Raw genomic sequence first — 26,424 nt, 5'->3', positions numbered from 1 at the left:
TAGGGACATCAACAGAGAGAACCCACCATAAGTGTCCAGAATTGCAAACCTTTAGGAATAAACTGTAAATTAACGTATAAGTTGGCTAGCACAGTTCAAAGTCCTGGAAATCAGGGCTGTAGGAACAGAGTTAAAAATGGTTTTGACATCCTAACTTTTTAAAACCTCTTGATAACTGGCTCGTTCCTTTAAGAGGGCATTCAGTAGGACTTTGGTTTCAAAGTTCCCAGAAAAATCCACCACCTTTTTGAGCCCAGTTTTTGTGAAAACAAAACAAAACAAAACAAACAAAAAAACAAGACAATTTTATAACATCGCTGAACAAACTGTCCTGAAGAGTCCAGTCCAGTCCCACTCTGCTGCATTCAGAGGATCTCATTTTCAATGGAAGTCGTTAAACATTCCCTCTAAAGACACAAAACTCCATTAGCAGACAGAGACGTTCTCATCAAACATAAATCTGTTCACTTTTGTCACAGATTCTCTACTGCGTTTCAGTCTACCTGAATGCCATCTTAAAATCCCCACCCGATAAACGAGAGCTCTTTTGCCTGCTCTCTTTTGCCTCAGACAAGTGTATGTGCATGACTGACTGCTGTCGCGGAATATTAAGTGCTGATTTACTGTATTATAGATTCAGAGATGATGCCTCCTGCTGTCCCGCCACCTGTTTCGTCAGCCGACAGCAGCGTCGCTACGCGCGCATCCACGGATCGTTTAGCAGGGCGCAGCACTTGAAAACACAAACACATCCCCATTAACCAGTCAAAGACCAACGCCAGCAGCCCGAAAGCACACAACCGGCGGATTCTACATCACAAGCCGCTCACGCTCTAAATGGATGAAGAGACTGTCACCCCGAAGCTCTGGCCATCCTCCTCTCTTGACTCCTCCGTGTTTGACAGTGATGAAGCACATCTCCTGGTTGTTTTCATGCCTCTTTTGTGAAAAATGAAGCTATCAGTTGAAGAAGAAGAGGAAGAATAGAAGCGCTGGGTGTCATTTGAGACTCCAATGCAGAAAACCTCCACCTCTCTTCCTACCTGTACCTGCACCGACCTTAAAAGAACGATCCATCTTGATCAGAGCAGGAGCCACACTGCGCCGGCACCAGATGCCGTTCTATACATGGAAGAGACGACTTCATCACTTCATGAGCAAACGAGCCAGAAAGGGATCGGTGGAAGAAAAAAAAAAAATTCATATTCAAAACAGCCATTCATCCTGTCACGCCAAAATAAACACACAGTCATCTGTCACTTGTTTATTTCCTACAGGTTCAATGTCGGTGAGCTGTTTCTCACCCTCCACTCCCGTACTTCTTTCCCCCTCTTCTTGCTGCCATTTGTCTTGCACCATGTTTCATTATGCTCCAGCAGATCTTTGCTTCCTGACCTGTCGTCCTGCGCTCCAGGGTTGTTGACTCATGCGGCGCGAGTTGATGCCCCCGTTCTTTCTGGACACGCATTTCTTGGTATCATTTCGAAGCTGACATGTGCAAAATTTGCAGAGTACACTGCTCAGTTCAAGCAGAAGCTCTGTAGTCTGTCCAAAGACATTTGAATGAAATCCCAACCTCTTCACCCGTACGGTCTCCAAAACATTTGTCGGTTGCTGTTTCCCTGCGGACAAACTTTAAATGTATGAAATATTGCTTAATAGGTTATTTAGTCAAACTGATATTTCTCATAAACATCAGATCCTCAGCACAACCTGAGCCTTCTAAAACTCCACCGGTCTCATGTCTCTGCTTTTCTCGTTGTCTCCACAGATTTAAGCAATCATGTATGACGCGACAAGGGTGCCGTCACCTAAGGATGGTGTAAACGCAGTGGCCCAACCTGTGGTCCCTGGAACTGAACCTGGAACAGCGGCAGGTTCGGGAGGGCCAGCAGCCACGGCGGTGCTGCAGGCCAAAACCGAGGAGGGCCAGGCGGGAACAGAGGAGGACGAGGAGCTGAAACTGGAGCCTGTCCTGGTGAAGAAGCCACACAGAGAGATTTTGGACCACGAGCGGAAGAGGAGGGTGGAGCTGAAATGTATGGAGCTCCAAGAAATGATGGAGGAGCAGGGGTGAGTAGATGAGTCCCTTTAGAAGTTGCCAACACTGTTAACAGTGAAGATTTCTGTCAATGTTATGCAGAACTGGTGCTGTAGGAGGTTTTCAAAACAAGCCAAAAAAAATAAGGTGAAGCAGCTGTAGTGACATAATTCTCTCATCTGAAATGCACTCACTAATTTATTTGTGTTAAAAATTGCCATCCAAAGACAGTACTGTGGGATTTAGTTTAGATTGCCAACCAGCAGCCTTCAGGTTCTTAGTCATTTCCCGTAACTAAATAGTTTTTATGATCCTAGCTGCAATGCAAATTTACATAATTGTTTAGCGCAGGATTTATGAACATCAGGCAATAATCTATAAATGCATGGCAATGCTCATAAACCATGTTGCAAATGGTGTTCATAAATTGAGATGAAAACGGGAGACTGCTGCTTTTTTGCAATGTATAACGGAGCATTTTTAATGACTATATATGTTTTTTGAGTATGTTAATAACAAAAGGAGGCCATTATGGGCAAAATGTACCAGAAGATAATTCCTGTTTTGTTTATCAATGACCAAATAACCTGTTCTTGTAAACAGATAAAAACCACTACATTACAAGCTACACAGATTTTTTTTTATTTTTAAGAAACTTTTGAAATGTATTTTCACAATTACAGTGTGCTCCAGTGAAAACCATGAACAGACAGAGAACAGCTCCCATTAATATGAGCAACGTAATCACCAAAGAAACAAATGAAACGTTTACAAGTTTGACACGACACTACCAGTGTCACTTTAGTTGGTCCTGAACAAAAACTAGTCCTAGATCCAATTCAACCAAAGTAGAATGAATAAATTCATGCTCAGAGTTCAGACTTCTGCTCTTATTTATCATATTTTTGAGAGAGAGAGATAAAAAAAAGAAAGGACCTGAGAGGGTGGCAGATAAAAAAAAATCATTCAGTAGTCTCTAAAAAAAAGTTTTGCTCATGCACGACTGAGTCTATCACTCTCCAGAGATGCACATGCCACGGGAGAAATGCACCAAGCAGGAATATTGTTGTAGCAGTTCTGAAATCTCCTCATTTAAGTCTTTCAGCTGATGATGTGAGCCGAAACCTTCAGGATTTCTCCCTCCTCCAGCACAAATGTTCTTAGGCACAAATGGTTTTTAAAGGAGCTCCAGGGAGGATTTACTGCATTTGTGATTCATTTGATTTAACTTTTCTGCAGACTTTTTTTTTTTTTATCAATACAGAGAAACTGGCTAGAAAAGCCAGAATCACTCCAAATAATTAGCTTTTATCTGCTAGTCATCGATTATTCATGACGTGAAATTATGATCAATTTGTTGCTGTTATTTCAGTTACAAAAAAAGAGAAGAATCCATTTTGAGATTAATTTATTCAAAAACAGTAGGGAGATTTATTTTTTTTTTTAGATTAGGTAAACATTCTTGGGGGAAGGACTTGGGGCTGTTTGCGCTGTCCTGGGTTTAATCAAGACGATGGGTCCCCTGGGTGTGTGCCCAGTTTGCCCCAATTCAGTTCAGGCTGACCACCTGCTAAACCACCAACATGAGCTTAGCTGGCCTTAATATCTGTTTATAATCCAAGTCTTAGCGTTATGTTTTATTTTTCTTTCCCCACACAACTTACTAAAGCAATAAAGTAATTTGTGAAATGCTCCAACAGCAGAGTGGACTAAAGTATAAAAGGTTTTAGACAGCTTAGTTAAAGCAAAACAGCAGGAGAAATGTTACGAAGGGTGGATCGATAAAGGTCACGTATGCAGGAACTCAACTGGATGCTTATTTTCTTATGAAGAATAAACCGTTTCTTCAGCACCGCAGCCGCTCTGTTCACGTTGCGTATCGCTCCCTGCAGTGTCGGTGTGTTTCGCAGGGAGGCTTGGATTCTAAGTGACATTTGTGTTTTCAGAGAATTAGTTGTTTTCTCTTTCCTCCGCATTTCTGTTATTACGAGAGTGTAAGGCAATGAAAGCCTTAGCAGAGAGCCTGACACTGACAGGTCTATTTCTTTACAGCTGCTGAATTCACGAGGAGCAGCGAAAATATTAAATCCAGAACCTGTTACCTGCCAAAGCTCATTTTCATCTTTACAGAGGAAGGAAAGTTAAAAAAAAGGCAAATTACTGCAGTAGAGTGAGGTAAACACAAGGGACAGTGTGTTTGTAAGGAAATGGTGCATTGCATCTATTTTGTTCTTATCATGTGTTTATTTATAGGCACCTACTATGAAAATGTTATCACAAGTTCTTTTTTTTTCCTTTTCATTTTTTAAAAATCTTTTTACACATTCTACACATGGCTGGCAATAAAACTACTATTTCTTGTGGGAGTCTGCCTGAAACTTAAGTGTAACAGTTATTTTTACTGGCATTGTAAATTTGCTTCTGGGACCTATGCTGGCAGAGACGGTGCTGCTTCCTGTTTGGCCAGAGGACCACGGTTAACGTAGCTGGCAGTTTTTATAATCAGCAGCAGTCACAGAGTGTCTCCTGATAACCCTGCCTCCTCTTCTACTTCTTCAGAAAGTCACATTGTGTCACATACCAGCTTCAAACTTTAACATCTTGTGTTAGAAATGTAGGTGATCGATACGAGTTGCCACATCAGATCTTGATACAGATTTTCATTTGGATTTAGATCTGGAGTTTCACAGTTATTCCAGCTTTTTAGCTAAATTTAAAAGGTGACTTCTTCCACAAAGGCCAAAGATTTTTTGGAGGAAGCAGCTAATTAATGTGCTGTTGCCTAATTTCCCCAGATGAGCTGTGGATCTTGGCGGTTGCGTTAATATTCACCCCCTTTAGCATCACTGACCTAACTCAACAGAGGTCCAGCCAATTAGTGCAAGCAGTCTCACAATGAGTGGACTGGAGATCACCTGAGTGCAGTGAGTGTGTCTTAGTACAAAGACGGCTGAGTCTGAAAAAAGAAAAAAAATCTCCAAGAAAATTAGAGAAAATGTTGCTGGAAAGTACAAGTCAGGGGATGGATGCAAAAAAAATCTCTAAGGTACCAAACATCACTGGAGTTCAGTTAAATTCAACATCAAGAAATGAAGGAACATGACCCGTGTGTACATCTGCCTGCATCAGTTTGTTCTCACAACCTGAGTAAGTGGAGGTAAAATGAACGCAATGAAATATAAAAAAATCCTGTAAGAAGATTTGTTTCCGTCTGCAAGAGAACTACGGCTTCAGAGAACATTTATTTTCCTTCACGACAATAACCCAAGCCGTTTTGTTGATCTTGACTGATTTGCAAAAACAATGAAGGGGTAAAACATCTAAGAGGGTGAAAATGTTTTATGGGCATTGAACATCAGGGAATCTTGCAAAGCTAAGTGTTCATGACATTTTAGTCTCCAACATGGTCCTAGAAAGAGAAAAACATGCTGGAATGTCTTACAATAAAAATAAAAAAAAAACATGCCTTTTTGCTCTGCGTTTGACCTTTTTAATATGTAGGATGATGCTGCATTGTCAACCCTTGAGAATCACATTACCATCCACATTTTCAAACCTTAATCGCCGATGTTGCCGTTGGAGACGGTCGGTGAGGAGCGATGGCCGACCGGGGCCCTGTTATTATCTGGGCATCCAACACCAACTAAGAAAGAACCACGGAAATGTCTGAGACTGCAGTCAGCGGTAATCCACCACTTCAGCACTTCTCCCTGATGGATTTACTCACACACGCACACACACACGCCCACACACGCACACACACACACACACACAGTGCCACCTAAATAACCACAGCTCGGAGTTGAACTACATGCTGACAGAGTCCATAATTAATGACGAGCCCTGTGATCCTGTCTTAGTAGAAAAAGGTTGCTTTCCCACAGATGCCTCGTGACATTTTCTTTCCATCACATTTGTCACATTTGTCAAATGTAGAATACTGCCTAATCCTACTATATATTAAGAGAGAATTAATTAATAATTGAATAAATGTCAAGCTAATTAGTCATTTTTAGAGGGTACACACAGATATGGGGAGCGACAGAAGGGTGGTGGTGGATTCGATTTAGTTTTTGTCCATTGATGTCACTTGTCCTCCTTCTCCTTGAGCATGAATGCTCTTGTCAGGCAACAGGGCCTCATTAAGGATGCCAGAGAAGGTGGGGGGGCGATGCCTGGGGGGGACTTGCACTTTCCCCATCTGTCAAGGTCCACTCCTTTCCGGCTCCTGGGTTCAGAGCGATGTAAAAGAGCCATGCTGTCTGGTGAAACATTGCAGTGGCAGAGAGCAGCTTGGCTAATGATGACAGAATACAAGCCGACCAGACACCCTGGCTGACCAGCTCCGCAGCCTCACACAGAAAGGACTCCAACTACTCAGCAGAGTGTTCGAGCTCTGGACGGACTCGGCTCGTCTTGTTAGGCTGCAGTGGAAAGGGGGACGCTCATTTGCCAGCTTGGCTCGGCAAGGATACCCCTGCCTCTCCAGTTTTTAATGTGCCTCTTTAAATAAAAGTGTGTGTGTAGGATTAAGGGATAGAGAGGAGGATGAAACATGGGGATAGAGAGGGAGAACAGTGCCAGGCATTAGGCATAATAAAAATGGAGGTTGTGTTGTGTATTCAGTTGTTGAGGGGTTGAGACAGAGGACTCGGCCTCCTTCTCACCCCAGGTTTTTCTTTTGATGATGGAGGTCCTGGTGAAGGTCTGGGTTTGGAGACAAGTTGGACGCCTGCCACATTCTTTAAGACAGACTCCTCTTCCCTTTACAGCCCCTCCCTCGCGGACCCCCGATCTGCCTCTCTCTTGTGAGACGACCAGGATAAATGGTCTGTCATGAGTGATGGCCTCACCACAGGAGCCAATTAAACTGGCTCTGCGATTAAAGGAGTCTGTTCATTTAGCTATCTAAAGCCTGGCAGCATCCCTCATTCATTTCTGCACCGAGTGCTTCGTGGCTGCCGGCGATACTGCCATTAATGCAGATTAAATATGACTGAAGGTTGCATACATTAGGCCATTTATAAAAGACGTCTGGAACGATACGATCTGTGCAAGGAAGAACATAACCCCGGGGACACGCCGTCGTGTTCGTCTCCAGGACACGACAGCATGCCGACTACAAGGCGGTAAACAAAGCGTGGCGTTTTGTGTTGAAGACATGGCCCACTAACTCAGCAGCTCCCCCTCGTGTGCAGGACCAGATTATTTAAAGGGTGTTTTTTATCTGCTGATTGAGACTTAATGAATGTTCATGGTTTGAGCTCCTGCAGTGTGCCAACCGTTTCTTTCCCCGGCTCTTTGATGAGCTCTCTTCTGTGCTCCAACTAAACGGCAGGCTGCATCGTCCCGCTGGAAGGTGAAATCAAGTGTTAAGTCCTTTGTAGTAACTCTGACCAGCTTCCTTGCCCCTACTTAAAAACACAGCCACAACGTCATAGTACCACCACCATGTGTGCGTTAAGGGACATCTATGTCTTATTAGGTTTGCGGTAGTGCCATATTATTTGCATTTTCGACTGATGGATTGAACAGAGTTATGGACTATTGGTGTATTCCCTAAACAAGACACCTCATAGCTGTATTGGTACATTATGATACACAAGAGTATAAAAAGAGACAGTCTATCCATACAGGGATAGCTGAATATTGCTTTAGAGACATGTGAGAAGACGCTTTTGAACTGCAACGACTGACAAGTGAGAAGCCCAGATCTTATTAAGAAGGCTGCTTTCAGAGTCTTTGATGCCAGAGCAAATAGCTGTCTCTGCCCTAATGGAGGTTTTCTTCCATACTAAAGCCTGCTTCAGAAACTGATGAGCCAGTTTTCTCAAAGACTGAAGGCTTTGCTGGAGTTCTTCTCAAAAAGAAAGACCCGTTTTGTCACCACAAAGTGCCCTGGACAGTAAAAAAAAAAAGAAAAAAAAGGGGGGGCAATGCTAGACAAAACAGTTGTCGGTTCTTTTGTTAAAGGAGGTCTTAGGAAAGATGAACAGTCGGGATCTGTAGGCTGTGCAGCCCAAGCTATTGATCAGCTTGCACTGTTGGCAAGGTGAAGGTGGCAGCTTTCTAAAGGGAGAGAAAGATTAGCTTCTTCTTTGCTACCTTCTCTGTCAGATCTGCCCAGGGTCTGTTATCTTACTAGAAAATCTATGAGAGCATCAATTGAAAATCCTCCCCACTTGAGAGTTAAACCGTTTTACTGTAGCGCTCGGCAGGTCGTTTTAATTCTATCCATGAAATAGAAATACGGGGGTGGTCGGATTCAGCTTCCCGTATTCCCAGAGCTTTTCAGCCCCGCTAACTACAACTGATGCTTTCAGAATCTCATAGGTGCACAGCTATGTCTGGGGACAGCTTGCAGAGAATAGCTTATCAGACTTCAATCGCAGACAGGCACTGGCGGTTTGAATGAGCGCAAGCTTTGCCCCCGCGCTCCTCGAATCGATGCCTATTATCATAAGAACGGTCTGGAGGCCTCAACTATTCATTTTTCTGGATTGGGAGTTAATAGGGGAAATCTGTGGGCGCTCCAAGATGTCTAATTACACTAATCAACTTCTTTAATCGTGGTAATTCTTCATGGCTACAGAGGCACAGAAGACCTCTCTCAGATCAACGTCCTTCCAGATCCCCGGAGACTTGAATCACTTATTTGGCCTCTGTAAAATTACTAAATTCCTTTGCGGTACTTACACGATTTTAAAAATACACAGGTGACACGAGCAGTTGGATATTTTACTGATTTACTGTATGTGATTTCGTTGATTGCTCATTTTCAGAGCAGAACAGATGGCACATTTGGGGGGAAGCGGATACCTTTATTGCTAAAAGAAGTGCTAATTAAACATGCACTGGAGAGATGTGGTGATCCAGGGAGCATATCCTAATAGCATCTGACAAACATCCATATGCGGCCATTTACTCAAGTTAATTTAGAGCTCAATGTGTATTTTTGTCCAACTTTAATTAAAATGCTCCCAAGATACTTGGCTCAGGATCCTGCCGGCCTATACAGGAGAAAGTAGATGTTTGAAAACATCGTGTAGACAGACATGCATTTAAACTATTTGATATGGGTCGAACTCTTTAAGTATCGTTCCACAGGTTTCTCACACCAGTTCAGACAGAAACGGTGAATCTGACTCATGTTTGTAGGCCGTCTTGATCATACACACCTTTTCAGCTTTGCCCATTAATTGCACTAGATCAGGCCTTTAGGATGGGCACCCACTAAAAAAATATTTGACTTTGTTGACCTTAAGCCACTTTGTGATCGATGTTAATGTATGCTCTGCATGGGAGAACCACTTGCTCCCAAACTTCAACTTCCATGATGCTGCAACCACAAACATTTTGCATCGAACCATGTTTGTCTCAAACCCGTTTCCTTCCTGAAGAGTATGATGGCAGGTCATTTTCATAATAGTTATGTTCATATCCAAGGATGAACCAGGATATGAGCAGGGCATTCCGACTGATTTCTGAATGATGTTTCACAACACAGCATGATGTGCCTCAAATTTACCTGCCTCAAATCCATGAAATCACCTTTTCAGCTTTCACAGATTGTTTCAAAGCAGTGATGTAAGAGAAAGTTGAGTCACTTTTCAGAAATAAATTCTCTCATTATTCAAGTTCTTGGCAAATGCAAAAAAATGGGTGCCTCTTCCCAGGTGGGTAGAGTTTAAGAGTAGCACTGCTTTAACATATTTTGCTCAAGTAAAAGTAAAAATTATCCATCCAAGAAATGACTCAAGTACGAGTGAAAGAGTATTTGGTAAAAACACTACTTAAGTACTGAGTAACTGATCAAAACATCAATCATTTAATATTTCAAAATTACTTCATCAAAATTTAAAGTAATGTGGAAATGTAGGTGTTTTTTTATAATAATTCATAAAAATGCTTACAAAATATTTTTTCTAACTCAGTGTTTTTCAATATAAAATATGTTAAACTTAACAAAAACTACAGATGTGTATCTCTGTCTGGTGAATCTTTGGTTAAAACAAGCTCGTTCTCCATCCAGTGAAGTTAGTCTCAGTGGGTAGACTATCCAGAAATTTTATTCAAGTAAAAGGAAAAAATACAGCATAGTAAAAATACTCCTTTTTCCCCAAAACAGTTACTCAAGTAAATGTAACTAGTTACTACCCAACTCTGCCCCTTCCTGAGTTAGGACAGGAAAGGTTGAGTCTAATTAAATGTCCGACAGTCAGAGAAATTTGTATTTCTCTTTTTATACAGCAAATATATCTAAATGGTTTCAGCTGTTGGCTCCTCCGTTTAAATCCGGTAGCATTTATACCATGCATCAACTTTCACACAACCCCCGTTTGCTGAACGTCATTGTTTAGAACGAAGCACTTGAGCAGGATAAGAGGAAACGGATTCTGTTGACTGCGTGTCAACAAACCCCATCTTCGCTTCTGATGGGCTGTTGTCAACAGCGCTCGTCGCAAATGCTTAAAAGTCTTACAACGTAAAGGCAGAAATCTCACAGGCATGGTAAGTGTTTGGCCAGAACCAATGAGTTAAATATTCAGCATTGTGTGGCAGCTTCTGCGAGCCACAGAGAAACATCCTGACGGAGCAGGGCGACGGATGCGGAGCTCCGGCTAATGTATGGTGATGGCTCCTGCACTGTGAACAGAAAGCCATGAATATAAAGTGTTGGTCTGGGCTCTCCGTTGTGCTGAGCCGACAGCTGCTGAGCTGAGGGATTGTTGCACAGCTGGACGGGACGGAGCCGTCGCACCGACCCGCTTCCCCTCGGCTGAAATATCTCTCAGCTATTTCTGATGGCCATCACCCTACTTTTAATCTCATTCTCCACATCGCCATAGTGCCGATAGCTGCCAGCTATCCACTGCTGCATCCTGGGAAAAGCAACCGCCCCTCAGACTAATGCTGTTTCTATGCAGATATGAGACGCTGGCTAATTCATAAGTCGGCTAATATATCTGTGAAATCCTTTCCAATGTACTTATTGCACTTCTGCACAACTTTCCTGTGCAAAAATGTTGGCTACAAGTTACAACCCCAGCCTTCAATGAGTTTTGTTAGGATTATGAAATGTGTGCAAAACGCTGTCTGGTTGAGACCTGACACTGGCCATGACTCAGTGACAGGAGGTTGATTAGTCGATGTGAAGATGGATGGAGCCTGAAAGGTGTCACAGATTTGACATTTGAGGGAATCTTCATGTGTTAAAATGGCCCACGCAAAATCCAGCACTGCAAAAACACAGAATTGTACCAAGTATTTTTGTACTACGTGAAATGAGGAAAAACTAATTGATAAGTAACTTTTCAGCAAGAAGTAGGAACTTGTTTTAAGTCAATAATTACTTAAATTTGATGAAGATGTATTAGGTAAACATGCAGATTATTTCATTTATGGCACTGGAAAAAATTTCATGTTATAAGTGAAATAACTAGTACTTTTTTAATATGAAAAATAAGGAATTATTTACTTAAAACAAGCTAATATATCTTGTTGAAAGGTTTCTTGCAAGTTAGTAAGTTTAATTGCACCACAAATACTCTGTATTTGTGTTTTTTGGATTTTGTGTTTGTGCAGTGAGACTTAAAACCATTTACAATCCATGGCAAGACTTGAAAATTGAGCTATTAAGAAAAGAAAATATTAAAGAGTTCAGTCTCTAGATGTGCAAAGCTAGTAGAGGCGTGCCCCAAAACTATTTCAAAAATAATTTGGCATTTTAAAAAATCCATCCATTTCCTTCTACTTCTCCAGTAAATGCTACATTATGTTGGTCTATTTCCAAACTTAAAGTTACAAGCGAGAATATGAAGAAGTCCCGGGGGAATTAATACTTTTGACATTTATATCTATCTCATGCAGGTTATCTTTAAAATTTTAAATTGGAGGGGGGAAAAAAAACACGTTTTCCTTAGATCTCTGCTTGATTGCAGCGCCGTGTTCTGGTCCTGCACAGTGAGCTGTTCAGAGTCAAACGGCCATCTAACGCAACAAGCATCTAAAGGAACCAGAATCAGGAGGGCTTCCTGTCTGCGTCAGCCAGAGAACAGGATAAACACAAACCCAACGCCTGCTAAAGGCAATGATGTGCAACTCTTTCAGGACGACTTCAAAGTTCCGCTCACACAGCTTACGCCTGAGTTATTCATGAACCTTCTTCAAACTTCACAGCTCCCAGGATGACCAAGTTGATTTATACTTTTCCCATTACATGAAACCTTAAAAAAAAAGAAGAAGTTCAGTGTATAATCTTGGTGCATAATATCACGTGTCCGTAAAACGTAGGATTAATGTGCTTCTTTCAAGCTTTTCTAAAAACAAAAAAAGCTTGAAGAGTCTGTTTTCAGTGAATGTATATTAAAAATTTTAGAAATGTCAATAGCCATATTGACATTTCTAAAAATGTCAATATGGCTATTGACATATTGACAATAGCCATATTGTGAATATGGCTATTGTCAATATGGCTATCAATAGCCATATTGCTATCAATAGCTTGATAACAATATGGCTATTTACATATAGACAATAGCCATATTGACAATATTGACAGTAGCCATATTGTTATCAATAGCTTGATAGCTAAGCATATCAAGCTATTGATATGCTTAGCGAAAGCCAATTTTTTCTTATATTCCCAAAATAACAGCTTTGAGCAACTTTTATTTGCCCAAAAGTTTGAGTGTACTTTAAGTGTTTAACACACACTGACGATTGGTTATATAGAAATTTTTAGTGAGAAGAATAATGACCTAAAATGTCCAAAATGCAACACATTAAGCCGAGTTATGGTCCTGTTGACGATTTAGTCTTATAAGCTCTGCACTGAACAGGTTGCTGTGGTAACACACACGTAATCTTAGAAAATAAAAATGTAGCTCAAGGTTGCACAGGTGGACTGTATTTACCAACAACTGTTCTATTTGCTATTCCTTTTACTCAGTGGAACTGCAATATAAATGAGCGTTTTTGGATTCTACGGCATCCACAACTCGCCTGAACTTTTTGAGATAATAGACAGAAATCTTCTTGTGTACCTCTGCAGTGGTTTTCATTATTCTGTGTGGATTGTGGAGAACTCCTCTCAGAATAAAACGTGATGCGCTGTGCAGGCCAGGGACAGCACTGGCTCATTATTTAGTTATTGGTCGATCAAGACGGAAATCTCTGGCATTTTTTTGTGGCTCTGTGTGGAAGCAGGAGATGTGGCGACTACCACGGAAACATCTGGCAAATATGTTAGACGATATTTCCCGATGCTTGAGCTGCAGTCACTGCTGCTGTTGCTTATGAGCTCCACATTCAAAACTGTAAATAATAGATAAATATGTAGTTGTTTTTTAACTTCTGTTCTTCATGCCTTCAGGTACACCGAGGAGGAGATCCGACAGAAAGTGAGCACATTCAGACAGATGCTGATGGACAAGGAGGGTGTTATCACCAGAGAGGGCTCTCACACACAACCCGTGTAAGTTACATTACGTTTAGCTTATTCTGAAGATGTGTCTTTTTGTTTCTTCTGTTTATTAGCTGCACATTTTTATTGTGAAAACGCAGGAAAATGTTGGACATTACAGAAGAATGAGTGCAGAAATGGTTAAAAAAAATCAAATCAGCAAATTTAGACGTGTTATTTGATCAGAGGGAATCAGAGGGCACGTCAAAATCTTTTACCTGTCTTTATAGTTGGACTTGGACGTTTTCATATGCTAATTGTGGATATGAATGTCATATTTAATTTGGTCTTTTAATGATACATTTCAGTCATTTTTATTCAGTGTGACTGAATTGTTTTACATAAATCTTTATTTGAACTGAACGGATTATTTTATTCTAGTAGAAAATATCAGCTGAATAATTTCACTGAACTCCGATCCAGAGCTCCACAGCATTCTGGGGGATGTAGGCAGAGGAACAGCTATAGCTGCTCAACTTCTCGTGATGAGCTAAAAACAATTGGTGGCATCAATTAACTCACTCACTCTTTGGTTACCTAGCAACAGCCTGCTGAGAAAATTGCGCAGCAGCAGTTTCAGGTTTCTCCTCCGCGCCTCATAACTGCTTAAAAAAACAAAAAACAATGGTGTGGAGTGAATACCGTTGATAAAACAGGAAAGATCCCACCACCAGTTTCTCAGTGTTTCAGATAATCAAAACAGTTAACCTGTCTAATAATCGATATCGACCGATTTAAAACTCTTGTATCGTTAGGAAGTTACTGAGCCACCAGGCACTTTTTTTTTATATCGATTAGCAAGCTTCTGATATAAGTATGTGATTGGATATTTGAACACTTCTTATTAAAAAATGGTGAAGCTCGTTTAATTTTTATGTTTTACAACTCGAGCTTTGCGCAGAAGGCTGAGAGGGAGCTGGTCTCATCTGGAGCAAAGGATTTTAGACGAAGACAGTCACAGTGTGTGCGTACTCTGAACACGCCGCAGAAAAAGGCTCCTCCGAATCACGAGTAACGGGAACAGCAGGGACGTAGGCATGGCGGCCTTCTGAGCCAGTTCATCACACATTCAGAGGCGGCGGAGCGGAGTCGACCTGACCGACCGTTTGTGAACTTATGACTGCTAATGAAGTTCATGCATCCCGTCTCTCAGACACGGCTAATGATTCTTCCCTCCTTTGCACCTCATCCGGTGTCTGACATTTACCTAGAAGATGCTGAGATGTGGAGCACTGCTGACGGAGTGGCTTTTGCTGCATGCAAAGTTACACAACGGTGAATATATTGACATTTATGGCCCAGCCAAAGCAAAAGTCAAAGACTGACAAAGGTATGTAGCATTCTGCCAGTTAGACTTGAGGTGAGTTTAGGTCGTAGGCGGCCACATCCAGAAATCGCTCATCTGCAAACAAAACCGATGGTAAGAAAATTTTCTTAAGAAAATGCGTGTCTCACTCTCATGAGATGAGCAGATACAAAATCGACAGAAAGACTTTGCAAATCCGTTACCAGGGTTCCAAAGGACTTATCAGGACAGAACATTTAAGTCCGGGAGTGTTCATATAATTTTATGCTGATCTCTTAAATGACCCTTAAGCCAAAAAGGCATTTTTATGTTTACCTAAAGAAAATAACTGCTTCATAAATCTCGGACCGTGTTTAAAGAGTTTGTTGACTGTCAAACGAATTTAAGTTTAAACTTTAAAAAGTAGATTTTGAAGCAGAGACGGTAATAATTTTTTTAAAAATCTGTTTTTTGTCGGTCAATCTAATCAACAGTCTTATTAGATGAGAACTACTTTGAATGAAATGTATCAAAGACAGGTGTGACATATCACAGTAATCGTTTAGGCTGATCTCACCAGAGGAAGCAACATGCCGATTGCAGCGTTTTAATATTCCAAGATCTCGTGCATCAAGGTTTCTTTGCACAGCCAACACCGGCTTGTTTACCCGTGACCCCTAGAGAGATTCCCAGATCATTTAGTTCTTACCGAGCAGAAAAAAATAATGCTACACATCAAAATATTTGTATGCAAAGTTCCTAAAAAACGAATCCCGACAACCTCACTGCTGAATACACTCTTGCTTTGAGTGCATTTCTGCTCAGTAGTAACAGTTATGTGGAGCCCATAATTTTTTTTCAGTGAGTTATACAACTGGGAGGAGGCGAGGGCCCCATAGAGTAGTTTACTACTGTTATACACCGGCTCATAAAAAACCCTGCTGTAGGGATAGATGTGCAGCCTCCTCCTTCATACTTACTACTGTCTGCATTGATTTTTCCGAAGACTGGATGGGAAGCGAGAGAATGAATGCCGTTGACTAACTCTGAGTTACGCACGAAATCTGTGCAATCTGTGCAGGATTAATGTAGAAGCTGACCCAGCATCGGCTTCGCAAAACAACTGTCGGATGAAATACTATAGAGAGAGACCGGATTTATTAGAAAACACAAACACGGCGTAGTAGATGTGACTTTACGGTTCAGCCGTTTTGCATAGTCCCTGCTAGCTAACGTAGCTCAGTACTTCAGATGTAGTTAAACAGATGAGCTTCAAATCACCGCAGGAGCCAGATCTAGCACCGCTCGAATGTGGAGGAATAACGAATCCGATTTCCACCACAAAATAATACACTGTAACTCTGGGCAGCAACGAGAACAGGACTGATCCTTCAGTGGCCGAGCGGCTGTCTGAGCGTGGATATGCACTTTGTGCTGCGGCCCTGAGGAGGGCCTCGGTCACAGTCCATCACTGCCAGGTCCCAGGGACAAAGGCTGAACCAGGAAACCTCCCGCCTCACCGCTGCAGCACCGAGCGCGGGGGACGCTCGTTCATCTGCCTAACAGGGCGGCTGTCTGGCTAGACAGATGTCTCCCGCATATTGGAGCCTGGCACCAATTAGGAGATTAAGAACAGGATGGGGAATTAGTTGATTCATCACTAATGACTGAGCACAAGGGGCACTAGATAGTTTAAATTGTTGTTAATTGCTTTTTTTGGCAGTGTGTTTCAGTGCTGCCTCCCTGGCCTAAAGCGGGAAGCCACACAGACGGCTTATTTCAGTTTGTAGAAGGACACAGTGACATATTGTGGAAGTTAATCCATCCTGCTGCAAATAATGACTTTTAGAGCTAATTATTCACTGGACAGAGAGACAGACCACATTGTAGTCCATACTTCACCTGATGTAGGTAGCTTAAGCTTTTTAAAGTTGGTAACACTTTGATGGGGTGTGCATAAGACTGACATGACACCTGTTATGAACATGAACGAGTCTTTATGAATGTGTATGAGTGTAGTCATGAAGTGTCATTCGGTAAATAATGACACTTTTCATACAAAGTTGCTCTAAAAGTTGCAGTAAAGGTTCATTAAAAGTGCCAATTTTGCATTTAGGTGTCATTATTTACAAAATCATGCAAAGTTGAGACTTTTAATACAACTTTTAAAACAACTTTACATTAAAAGTGTCATTATTTACCGAACGACACGTCATAACAGTCTTGAACATTCATAAGGACTGTCATGTTAATCTTATGCACACCCTGTCAAATAAAGTGTTACATTTTTTTTTTAAGTTTATAGCCTACCTGCAGTAAAAAAAAAAAAAAAAAACTCTCTTAGCATCCTAATTTACAGGATTCATACAGGTGCGTGAAATCCTTGAAAATGCTTGCATTTCCATTTTCAAGGTTTGGAAAGTGCTTGATACTTTGTCGTAAAGTGCAGTCTAATGTTTGACTAAAACCTAAATCTGGAGAACATTATTTACAGTTGAAACCAGATATTTTCATACAACTAGTTTAAAGACACAGACACATTTATTTTTTTTTATCAGCGTCTGAAGTTAAATCACACTGAACATTTCTCATTTTAGGTCAGTTAGAATTGAAAATAATTATTTCTATTTGCTAAAAGCCAGAAAATTTATAGTAAGAATTTTTCTTAGAAACTGAAATTAAGTGTTGCTTATATTTTATATGTAAAAGTTATTGAAAACGGGAGATTTTTCAAAACATAAAATTTGTCATATTTTAGCATCCCTTGTCCCTGTTGTCACGAGACTAGATGACTTCTGATTTTATTTACATTCTGTAACATGTAACAGTAAATTGAATCTCTTTCTTAATTGATTTGTATTGTTTTTCATCTCTAAAGCGTATCATGAAAAGTGCTTGGATTTTACCGTGGGAAAAGTGTACAAATCCTGAATTTAGTTTAAATCCAGATGAGCTGGTCATGGAGGATGGTGTTATGGACCGGTCCAACAGAGTGAAGCCCAAAGTCGATTACCTGTTTTTAAAAACACAACTCATGGGCAAAGAGGGGAGCTGCTCCATTAACGAATCTATTGTGTAAAATCTTTTCTGCAAACAAACCATGTAAAGCATTTCTAATCAGAGTAATGATCTGGTAAAAAAAAAAGAAAGAGATGTACAACTCTAAAACATTATGGAGGTTTAAATGAATGGAGGTTTAATAAGACTGATATTGTTTTATTGATTTTTACTGTGCCTTACCTTTCTCCTCTGTAGTTAATGACCGGGAAAACTTGACATGCTCTGTTCTCGGTATACGTTTCACACAGGATGATCACTGTTGACGCGCTTCCCCCTATATATCCGCTCTGCTGGAAACAGACACCCGCCTGTCAATATAACATGTGCAGGGGTTCAATTTCAAGTTGCAAATCAGCAAATTACTTGGCAGCAACTGAAGGCATCGAGGCATCTTACACGTGGTGGAGTTCAAATCGAGCATCAGAATGGGAAAGAACCAGCCGACTGTGAACGAGTCCTGGTTGAAGGTGCCAGACAGGCTGATCTGAGTGTTTCAGAAACTGCTGATCTGCTGGGAGTTTCACGTACAGCCTGCTCTCAGGAGTGCAGAGGATGCTCGAGAAAGAGAAAATATCCAGCAAGAAGCAGGTCTGTGAATAAAAAAAAAAAAAGTCTCGCGGCTGTCAGAGGTCAGAGGAGAATTGGCAGACTTGTTTGAGATGATCGAATGGGAAAAGTAGCTCAAATATTCACGGTGGGAAACATTGAGTCTATTTCTGCTGTGATATTCAGATGGTCAGGTCACAATGTAGAAATGTGGAGTCATTGACTCTCCCTGCCTGAAATAAATGGAGTATTGGTGATATTTTATGAACACTGTGGACCCCTTGGTGCCATTTAAGTATTGTTTAAACTCCAAATCTTACCTGATTATTGTTGCTGACCATGTCCATCCTTTTCTGTCCATCTCCTGCTGGTTATGTCTGTCAGTGTAATGCATCGTGCTGCAAAGCTCAGTTAATCTCAAATGGTTTTTTTCGAACATGACAGTAAATTCTCTATGCTATAATTTTTGTGGGGAAAGAAATCAACTTTGTGTGCGTTCTCCCAGTTCTCCCACTGCTAACTAACCGCTCAATCAGAGACAACCAATCAGAGCCAGGAGGAGGATCTTAGTGCTGTCAATCACGCTTGTGTACACACTGCTCAGACCGACCCCTTTCTCTCTGCCATGCTACAGCTTGCTCACCCCAACAGATGCTAGTTAGAATGTGATGAACAGTTTTCCTGAAACGGTTAGTAATTTCTCCACCGTTAGTGTTTTTTACCAGCGCATACACAAGCATGATTGACAGCCCTAAAACCTTTCCTCCGTCACCGATTGGTTGTTTCGGGCTGCATTTCTGTGGACGACAATAATAACTCGGCGAGGAGATAGAGAAGAATGATTTCATTTTCACAGACTCTTGTTCTGTGAAACAGTCACACCATAGTAACAGTTCTAACAAGTATGCCAACAAAATGGTATTTTTTAATTTCATAAAAACTTTAAATGAATCTACATTCATTTAAACTCAATCATATATAAATTGTGGAACATCCTCATTTCCTACAGCTGGTTGCTTCCCTCACCCGTCTGTCTCAGTCTGTAGGTTTCGTTCTCATTTCCTATTAGCGAGATTTAAGCCAGACTGTCGTGGTAAAATAAGTTTTCTTTTTTTGTTTTGTTTTTTTTGTTGTTTTTTAGCTGATTCACAGCATCCCTGCTGGGCCCATCCGTGCTCAGCCAATTAAGGGCTCTGCTGCCTCGTGTCTTCCTAACAAACCGCTCCTGCTTTCACCCTCTAGATATCCAACATCACATATTATCTAGATTTCTTTGCTTTCCATTCAGATCTGATATAGAGGTTTGTCTTATGGAGCACGTTTGATGTTGTCACCTAGGAATCGCTATCCTGTGCTTTATTAAATTGTTTCGGCGTGTCGCTTCAGCTCCTTCTCTTCATTACTCCACTCTTGTTTTATTCTCTCCCCCGCTGGTTGGGGCGGCAATTCTTCAAGGTGACGTTCGTGTCCTCATCCCTCTGATCTAGATAACTTGTACACATCCAGCCACTGAACGTATTAAAAAAGTCAATTATGTCTTTTTAATTACAATGTGACAAGACAGTGTCACAGAAATGGGTGTGTATCTTTTTTTTTTTTTAACGACTGCATTGACATGGTGAGGTCAGGTGGGGTCAATTACACCGGGGCATTAAAGGGAAAACAGGGCTATTGAGGCAGGAAGGATCAGGAAGGAGTTTGCAGCCATCTGTCAGAAAATACAATGCAGTGTGTCAGAAGAGTTGGAAGATATTAATCCCACAAGCTGGGGCGTAAATTGGAAAGCAGTGTTCTCGGATGTTGGGTCAGGGGAAATAAGAAATGTCCTAACAAAACTTCATCCGCAGTCAAAGAAATAAAATTTAAATTAATACGTTGCATAACAGGTTTATGTTGTTGGGACCTTTTTGCAACGGTAGAGTTATAAAGTGTCCTATTCATACCAGAGCCGCTTTTCACATTTTGTATAAGCAAAACTTTAACATGTTGTCTACATGTTACACACAACATAAAAATCTGAAAATAGCTAGACCATTAAAACATTAAAGATGTGTTGAATTAAACCATTGCAAGTGGATAGTTACAGTTTGTTAAAAGGTGAACCTCTCTTTTGCATACTCTTAACAGGTTTCCTTCTAGGACTGTCCTGCATTCATCTTTTTTACCCAGAACATTTGCCCCCAGCATGCTGCTGCCTCCACCATGCCTCACCCAGAGGACGGTTTGGCCAGGTTGATGTGCAGTCTTTGTTCTCCGTCACACATAAAGGGAATGAAATAAGGGTGTGAATGGGATTAAACTTAAAATAAACTACAGAATAAATTCGGATATAGTTCAATTTGCATTATTGGGGTGTTGATAGTTAGCTGGAGCTTTAACAAAATTGTATTACCCATAATTCCATGCGACTCCATTGAAATGCTCATATTATGAATAAATATTTGTTGCACACATTTTCTTTTGCACCTATGGAAAAATTAAAATGTCTTTTCTTTTTCATGTGTTTTTATCCTTAGTGTTAAAAGTCTGAGGCACCAACCACACACACTATGAGGCTGCTGGTATCATCTGACCCCTAATTAACTTCTCTAGACTTTAAATAGCCTGAACAGTGAGCAATATGTTATGATAAATATAGTGTACTTCGCCTGCTAATATTGCGTTGGTTTCTGGGAGGATTATCACAGTTTGCATGTTGCTGCACTTTCCTTTATCATTCAGTCTGCTCTCCGCTGACGAACATGTGAGTCATAAGTAAAATTAGCTTTTCTATTGTTTCCCCTTCTGTTGTGTCCACAATTGCTGCGAATACACAGCAAACTTCAGCGTCGGTTTAAAGCAGTAAGATGGTTTTTGGAAAGCTCACTTCATGATCCTTGACTGCTGTTCCTCCAGGGTGAACCACTTCCACTATCAGCCCGACGAGTACGAAGACGACCCAGACGCGGTCGGCTACGCAGACGGAGACTACGAACAGGACTACCACAGCGATGACAGGTGGGCTAATGAGGGAATATGAATTAAACCATTCCTACAAAAGATTTCAGAGAATTTCTTTGGAGAAAATGAAATGGAAAACCCAGCAGAAACATTCATTCAGCCTAATCCTGCAAAATGTTGCTGCCATCGGCCTGCACACAGAAAATAACAAGTTCAGTTTCTTATTAGCAATTTGCTTTCATTGCAGAGACGTAATGCGTTGTTATTGCAATTTGGCTGAATGAACTGAGGAAATGAGAAAAATTTACATTCGTTATGTCATCGCCAAGGCGCCAAAACAACACCAAATAACTATAATCTAATACTGAGAACTGAAAATGATTATAATAACAATCACTAGTAAATGCTTTTGCACCGCCTGACTCTGCCTCCTTTTTTTTTGTTGTTGTTTTTTTTTGTTTTCCCGTTCTCCGGCCAATTTAGAATGAAAAGGAAATCAACCAGCTCTCCATCCCCCCGCCCAAAGAAAAGGAAGAAGAAGAAGTCTGGCCGTCGAAGGAGTCGGTGAGTGGAAACAGCCCCTCCTAAAGACGCTTCCTCTTCCTGTTTCTTTTCCAGGCTTGCTGAAGGGATAATTACTCATGGTGCATTTACTCTCGATGGTTTTGTGGAATTAAATCCTAATCGTTTTCCTGTGAATATTGCAAATCAGTCATCAGATACCATAACCGTGGAGGTGGGGAACGATGGGACAAGTATGCGCATATCTCCCCTCTTTTTTTTTTTTTTTTTTGACAATGTCAGCCAAAAAGAAAGGGAGGAAAGAAGAATCTATCAGCAGCCTGAGACTCCGGTGTCATACCTGCCTCCCTCACCTTCTCTTCATCAACAGGTTTGGCAGCTCCTCGCCCACTCGCAGAGAGAAGAAGAAGAAGAGTGGGAAGAAGCACAAGCGAGACAGGTGAGCGTGTACAAAGTGTCATCAGTCACATCGCAAACAAACAAGAAAGCCTGGATTCATAAAGCGCTACGGCTGCATGTCTTTTTCCCTGAAGCTTGTTTGAGTTGCTGGTGTTGGTCGGAACCGGATCCGACCGGACAGATACTTCTTCCGACGACTTCTTCCTACGGGTTATGTCTCTTCTCCCCCCTTGGGAAGAATAAGTCTATTTTTTTCTAATGACTTCTGATAAATGAATGTCAATTCGTAAAACAATCACATGAGTTTTTTGCTTTTCTTTCATTTGTTATGACAAATTAGAGGCTCTGACAACACATTCGTTACGGTTTGGCTCACGGAACATAATGCATGAAAGGGAACCGTCATCGAAAAGTACTTGCAAATTAAATTTATTCTACAAGAAACAACAAGCGCTGAGGAGGAAGAAGAGGGAGGAAAATGTTGCCTGAAGACGACGAGGAGTCACTACATTTACAATCAACACCAGTTACATTCAGAAACGGGAACGCACAAAAAAGGGATTTCAGAGAAAAGACTCCAGGCTGCACCACATTTTTACCCCGACAACGATGTGAGCTGCAGAAATGCAGTTGCTTTCATCAGAAACCTAAATTATTCTCAGAGACGCATCTAAATAATTCTCTTTTCTTCTTACTTTTATCTTCCATCTTTTATATATTTTGGATCAGTGTGCAACTTGTCGCAGTATCAATTATTACTGAGGAAGGCGAGAGAGAGGAAGGGAGTAAAGCAGAGAAATTACCTGGGAAAAAAAATAAAAGCACACAGGGAAAAAAAAGGTTTGTGTTAAAAGACAGGCAGCTGTTTCCATGTTAGAATAATCAGTAATACAAAAAGGAGAAGAGAGGTAGATGGAAGATAAAAGATGGAAATGAGAAATGAAGGATTGAAACCACAATTCTGTGGCTGATTTCTGTTCTACGTTTTAGTAATTCTTTGATCAGCCAATGCTGATTTTGGCTCATTCTTATGTACAATGAGATGGATGCTGAATTTCAGAATGTGCATTTTCATCTTAACTCCCCAAATGTCCCTTGATTCTCAAAATTTTGGGAATATTTCCAAATCCAACATGTTCCATAATGGTTGAAACCTTTTGCTGTAGGGCATACAGCCTTAATGTTACCTGCTGAAAGTGCTGCTCTCTCACAGAGTGAACTGGAGACAGCTTGTAAAACAGGGTGTCCGCTCATCCTTAAAGACTTCAAAAGTCTTGAATTCATAGCTTTAAAAACTGTTAAATAAATTACAAAATGCAAGTTAACCTTAAATACGTTAATTAAAATTTTTTCATAAAAGAACTATTTAATCCCGTTTATGTCGGGGTTTTTTTATCTCACAGGACTTTAGGCAAACATTTGAGCTTTGCCCAGACATGTGCTAGCTGCCAATAAACCCTAGCTAGCTACACAGCTAGTTAGCTCTTCTGTGGGTGATGAGCTCAGCACTCGACAAGTGACAGTGAGAGACGAAAGTCACTGCCAGCCAGAGTGAAACCAAACACATGGCAATAACAAGGACAAAAATGGACGACACAAACAGACCCCAGAAATTTTATGTTTTCTCTAGGCTAAATTGTAATACAGCAAGATCCCCCAACCACTGCATTAAAAAGCTCTTGAAAAGTCTTAAATTTGACTTGCTGAAAGCTGCGGATACCCTCAAGGAGGAAAGACAGCAGCTTGAAGTCGGGAGACAAATGTGGAAAAACGGGATGAAAGGTAGGAGGCTGGGAGGGAGAAGAATACGGGGAGGCGTTCGTAAAGACATTAAGAGACGGAGACGGAGGGAGGGAAGAAACCGAAGAAGAGCAAGAGCTCATCAAGAGCAACTTGTGCAGCGCCTTGGGACATGGTAACAGCAATAAGCAATTGCAGAGAGGCCTCCTCCACCCGGCTTCATTCCCCGCCTGACTCAGGGGGGGCAGTGGGGCTAAATGTGTTGCTCTAATAACCCAGCCTGTACGGGGGGCGCACAACACAAGAAAAATGAGCCTTTCTATAAATTGCTGAGCTGCTCCGCTGTGCTTTCCCACATCTCATCCATTCATACACGCCTTCCCCCAAACCCGCCCGTCCCCGCCGTTGTCCTCATTCCCTCTCCTCTCTTTCGTCCTCGCTCCAAGGATGCTCTGCATTGCAGGTGATGTTGATGTATGAATAATGTATCGGACAAACGGAGCCAGAGCAACATGCCTTGTTCCCCCCACCCCCACCATCAGGCTTCCTATTTTGAGGCCATCAGATATGCATGAGGAGAGGACCTCAGAGTCCTGTCCTGGTAGAGCCCTGCTGCTTTCTTATGAGCAACAGCTTCACTCTCACACCGTTCAGCGTTTCAGTGTTTGAGGAAGAAACCGACCCGAGGAAAGCCGGTCTGGTCCTCAGAGCTTCACATCAGCCACATATGTTACTGTGACAGCTTTATTACTGCCGTTTCAGCAAGTCGGCGCGCTTCATGCCGCATGCTGGAGGTGAGCCGGGTGATACTAAGGGGAAAAAAATAAAAATAAAAAATCAGACCTGCCCGACTAATCACCATGGTAACTGCAATGAAGGGAGGTGAGGCCGGTGTGTCAGTCTTAATGCTGAGGACAGAAGAACGGCCAGCCCAGGCTTTATTTAAACCCTTCACACCCGACTGTGGCTAAAATGTGAAGAAACGAACTGCAGCAGCTGTGGTGTTAAAACATCTGAGGCTTCACACACCAAACACCTGGATGGGTTCTGTCCCAGTTTGCAAGGAAAAGAATTCTGAAAGAATTCAGTTCCTAAATAAACATCTACATTCAGACGTCCAAGTGGATTTATATTTGCTATCGTACACTTTAAGCTTTTCAATCCTTTGTTTTATTATAACAAATGTTCAGTGTTTGTTCAAATAAAAATCTTTTCCTCGCTGTGTCCATAAGTACAGGTGCAAGTCTTCTAACAGCAGTTTGTCTCTCTCCTTCCTTGCGAAATATCTCATTGGCAACTACTGTCGCCATGGCGACGGTGTGGTCAGAGTGATGTGAAGTGCAAGGATTTTGCACACAACCCAAAAAGTTCAGTCTACACTTTACATAAAATCAAGAAAAAAAAATGAGACCTGAGTGTCTCCAGTCAGAGGCTTCTTCAAGTTTGCTGTATTACAGACTGCTACAAAAGATCCTTCCTGCCCACAACCGTCAACCACTTGCAGTAACTCTTCGAAGAATGTGAATTTATATGAATTTGAAATTTATTACTGGATATAAATGAACACCAAACTTGTCGAAATTTATCCAGGAACCGATTCCAAAAGGCGGGTTTGGAATCCCAGCTGAACCACCTGCAATAGTGTGTCACATTTTACTATTATTGGAATCGATAATATATCGAGTTTTGTTTTTGCAGGTCAGCATCTGACTCCAGGAAAAAGAGAAGATACAGGTACAGTAAAAAACCACCTGGCCACCTTAGCAGTCTGCTGCATTAGCATTCATCAACGCAGTCTTCTTCAGATAATGTTTCTCTCATTAATTACCATTTGTTCACATGGTAATGAAAGGGAAGTGATGTATTGTTTTTAAATCTACATGGCATCCTTTCCTTCTGTCTCACTTTTGTTTCAGGTCAGGCAGCCAGAAGAACAAGCACAAAGATAAGAACAAACAGAAAAAGAGGTGAGCCACACAGGGACTTTACTCACTGAACACCTTGTTTTCTTCTTCTTTTCCACAATTTCGCACACAAACAAACACTGAAGTAGAACGAGTGCTAACTAATTTAGTAACCTATTAATCGTCAACTGGAGAATTCAGACTCAAAATAGGCCATTTTCTGAAAAAGCATTTTTAGCAGCAATGAAGTCAGAAGTGTTCAACATAACATTTTGCATTTAAGATGAAAACACTTTTGTATGTAAATATGTTTTATAGTTTTACCTTTACCTGATTCATATCTTTTCTTTCCATCTTCTGAGTAAAACAACATTGGACGCGTTTAGCTCTGCATGAAGCATTTCGGAAACTACGAGTTTGATGACTGAGTGTGTGTGTGTGTGCGTGTGTGTGTGTGTGTGTGTGTGTGTGTGTGTGTGTGTGTGTGTGTGTGTGTGTGTGTGTGTGTGTGTGTGTGTGTGTG

The 26,424-nt window shown here is 41.3% G+C and overlaps 1 protein-coding gene across 4 annotated transcripts in view; it reads left to right on the top strand.

Annotated features, from left to right (window-relative positions):
- srrm3 (serine/arginine repetitive matrix 3) overlaps positions 1 to 26,424 on the top strand; it is an 83,972-nt gene that overhangs the window by 39,849 nt on the left and 17,699 nt on the right. For all 4 annotated transcript variants that reach the window (XR_535402.2, XM_008428135.2, XM_008428133.2 and 1 more), the window contains exons 2-8: positions 1,772 to 2,073; positions 13,416 to 13,517; positions 21,292 to 21,393; positions 21,820 to 21,900; positions 22,229 to 22,297; positions 25,696 to 25,731; positions 25,914 to 25,964. Coding sequence is in view for 3 of the 4 variants with exons in the window: in XM_008428135.2 (XP_008426357.1) it covers positions 1,784 to 2,073; positions 13,416 to 13,517; positions 21,292 to 21,393; positions 21,820 to 21,900; positions 22,229 to 22,297; positions 25,696 to 25,731; positions 25,914 to 25,964 (731 nt within the window). In the remaining variant the exon portion in view is untranslated. The remainder of the gene's footprint in view (positions 1 to 1,771; positions 2,074 to 13,415; positions 13,518 to 21,291; positions 21,394 to 21,819; positions 21,901 to 22,228; positions 22,298 to 25,695; positions 25,732 to 25,913; positions 25,965 to 26,424) is intronic.

The sequence above is a fragment of the Poecilia reticulata genome, linkage group LG14 (assembly GCF_000633615.1).
Source record: "Poecilia reticulata strain Guanapo linkage group LG14, Guppy_female_1.0+MT, whole genome shotgun sequence".
Taxonomy (NCBI): Eukaryota; Metazoa; Chordata; class Actinopteri; order Cyprinodontiformes; family Poeciliidae; genus Poecilia; species Poecilia reticulata.
This window is presented reverse-complemented; position numbering and strand designations above follow the sequence as displayed.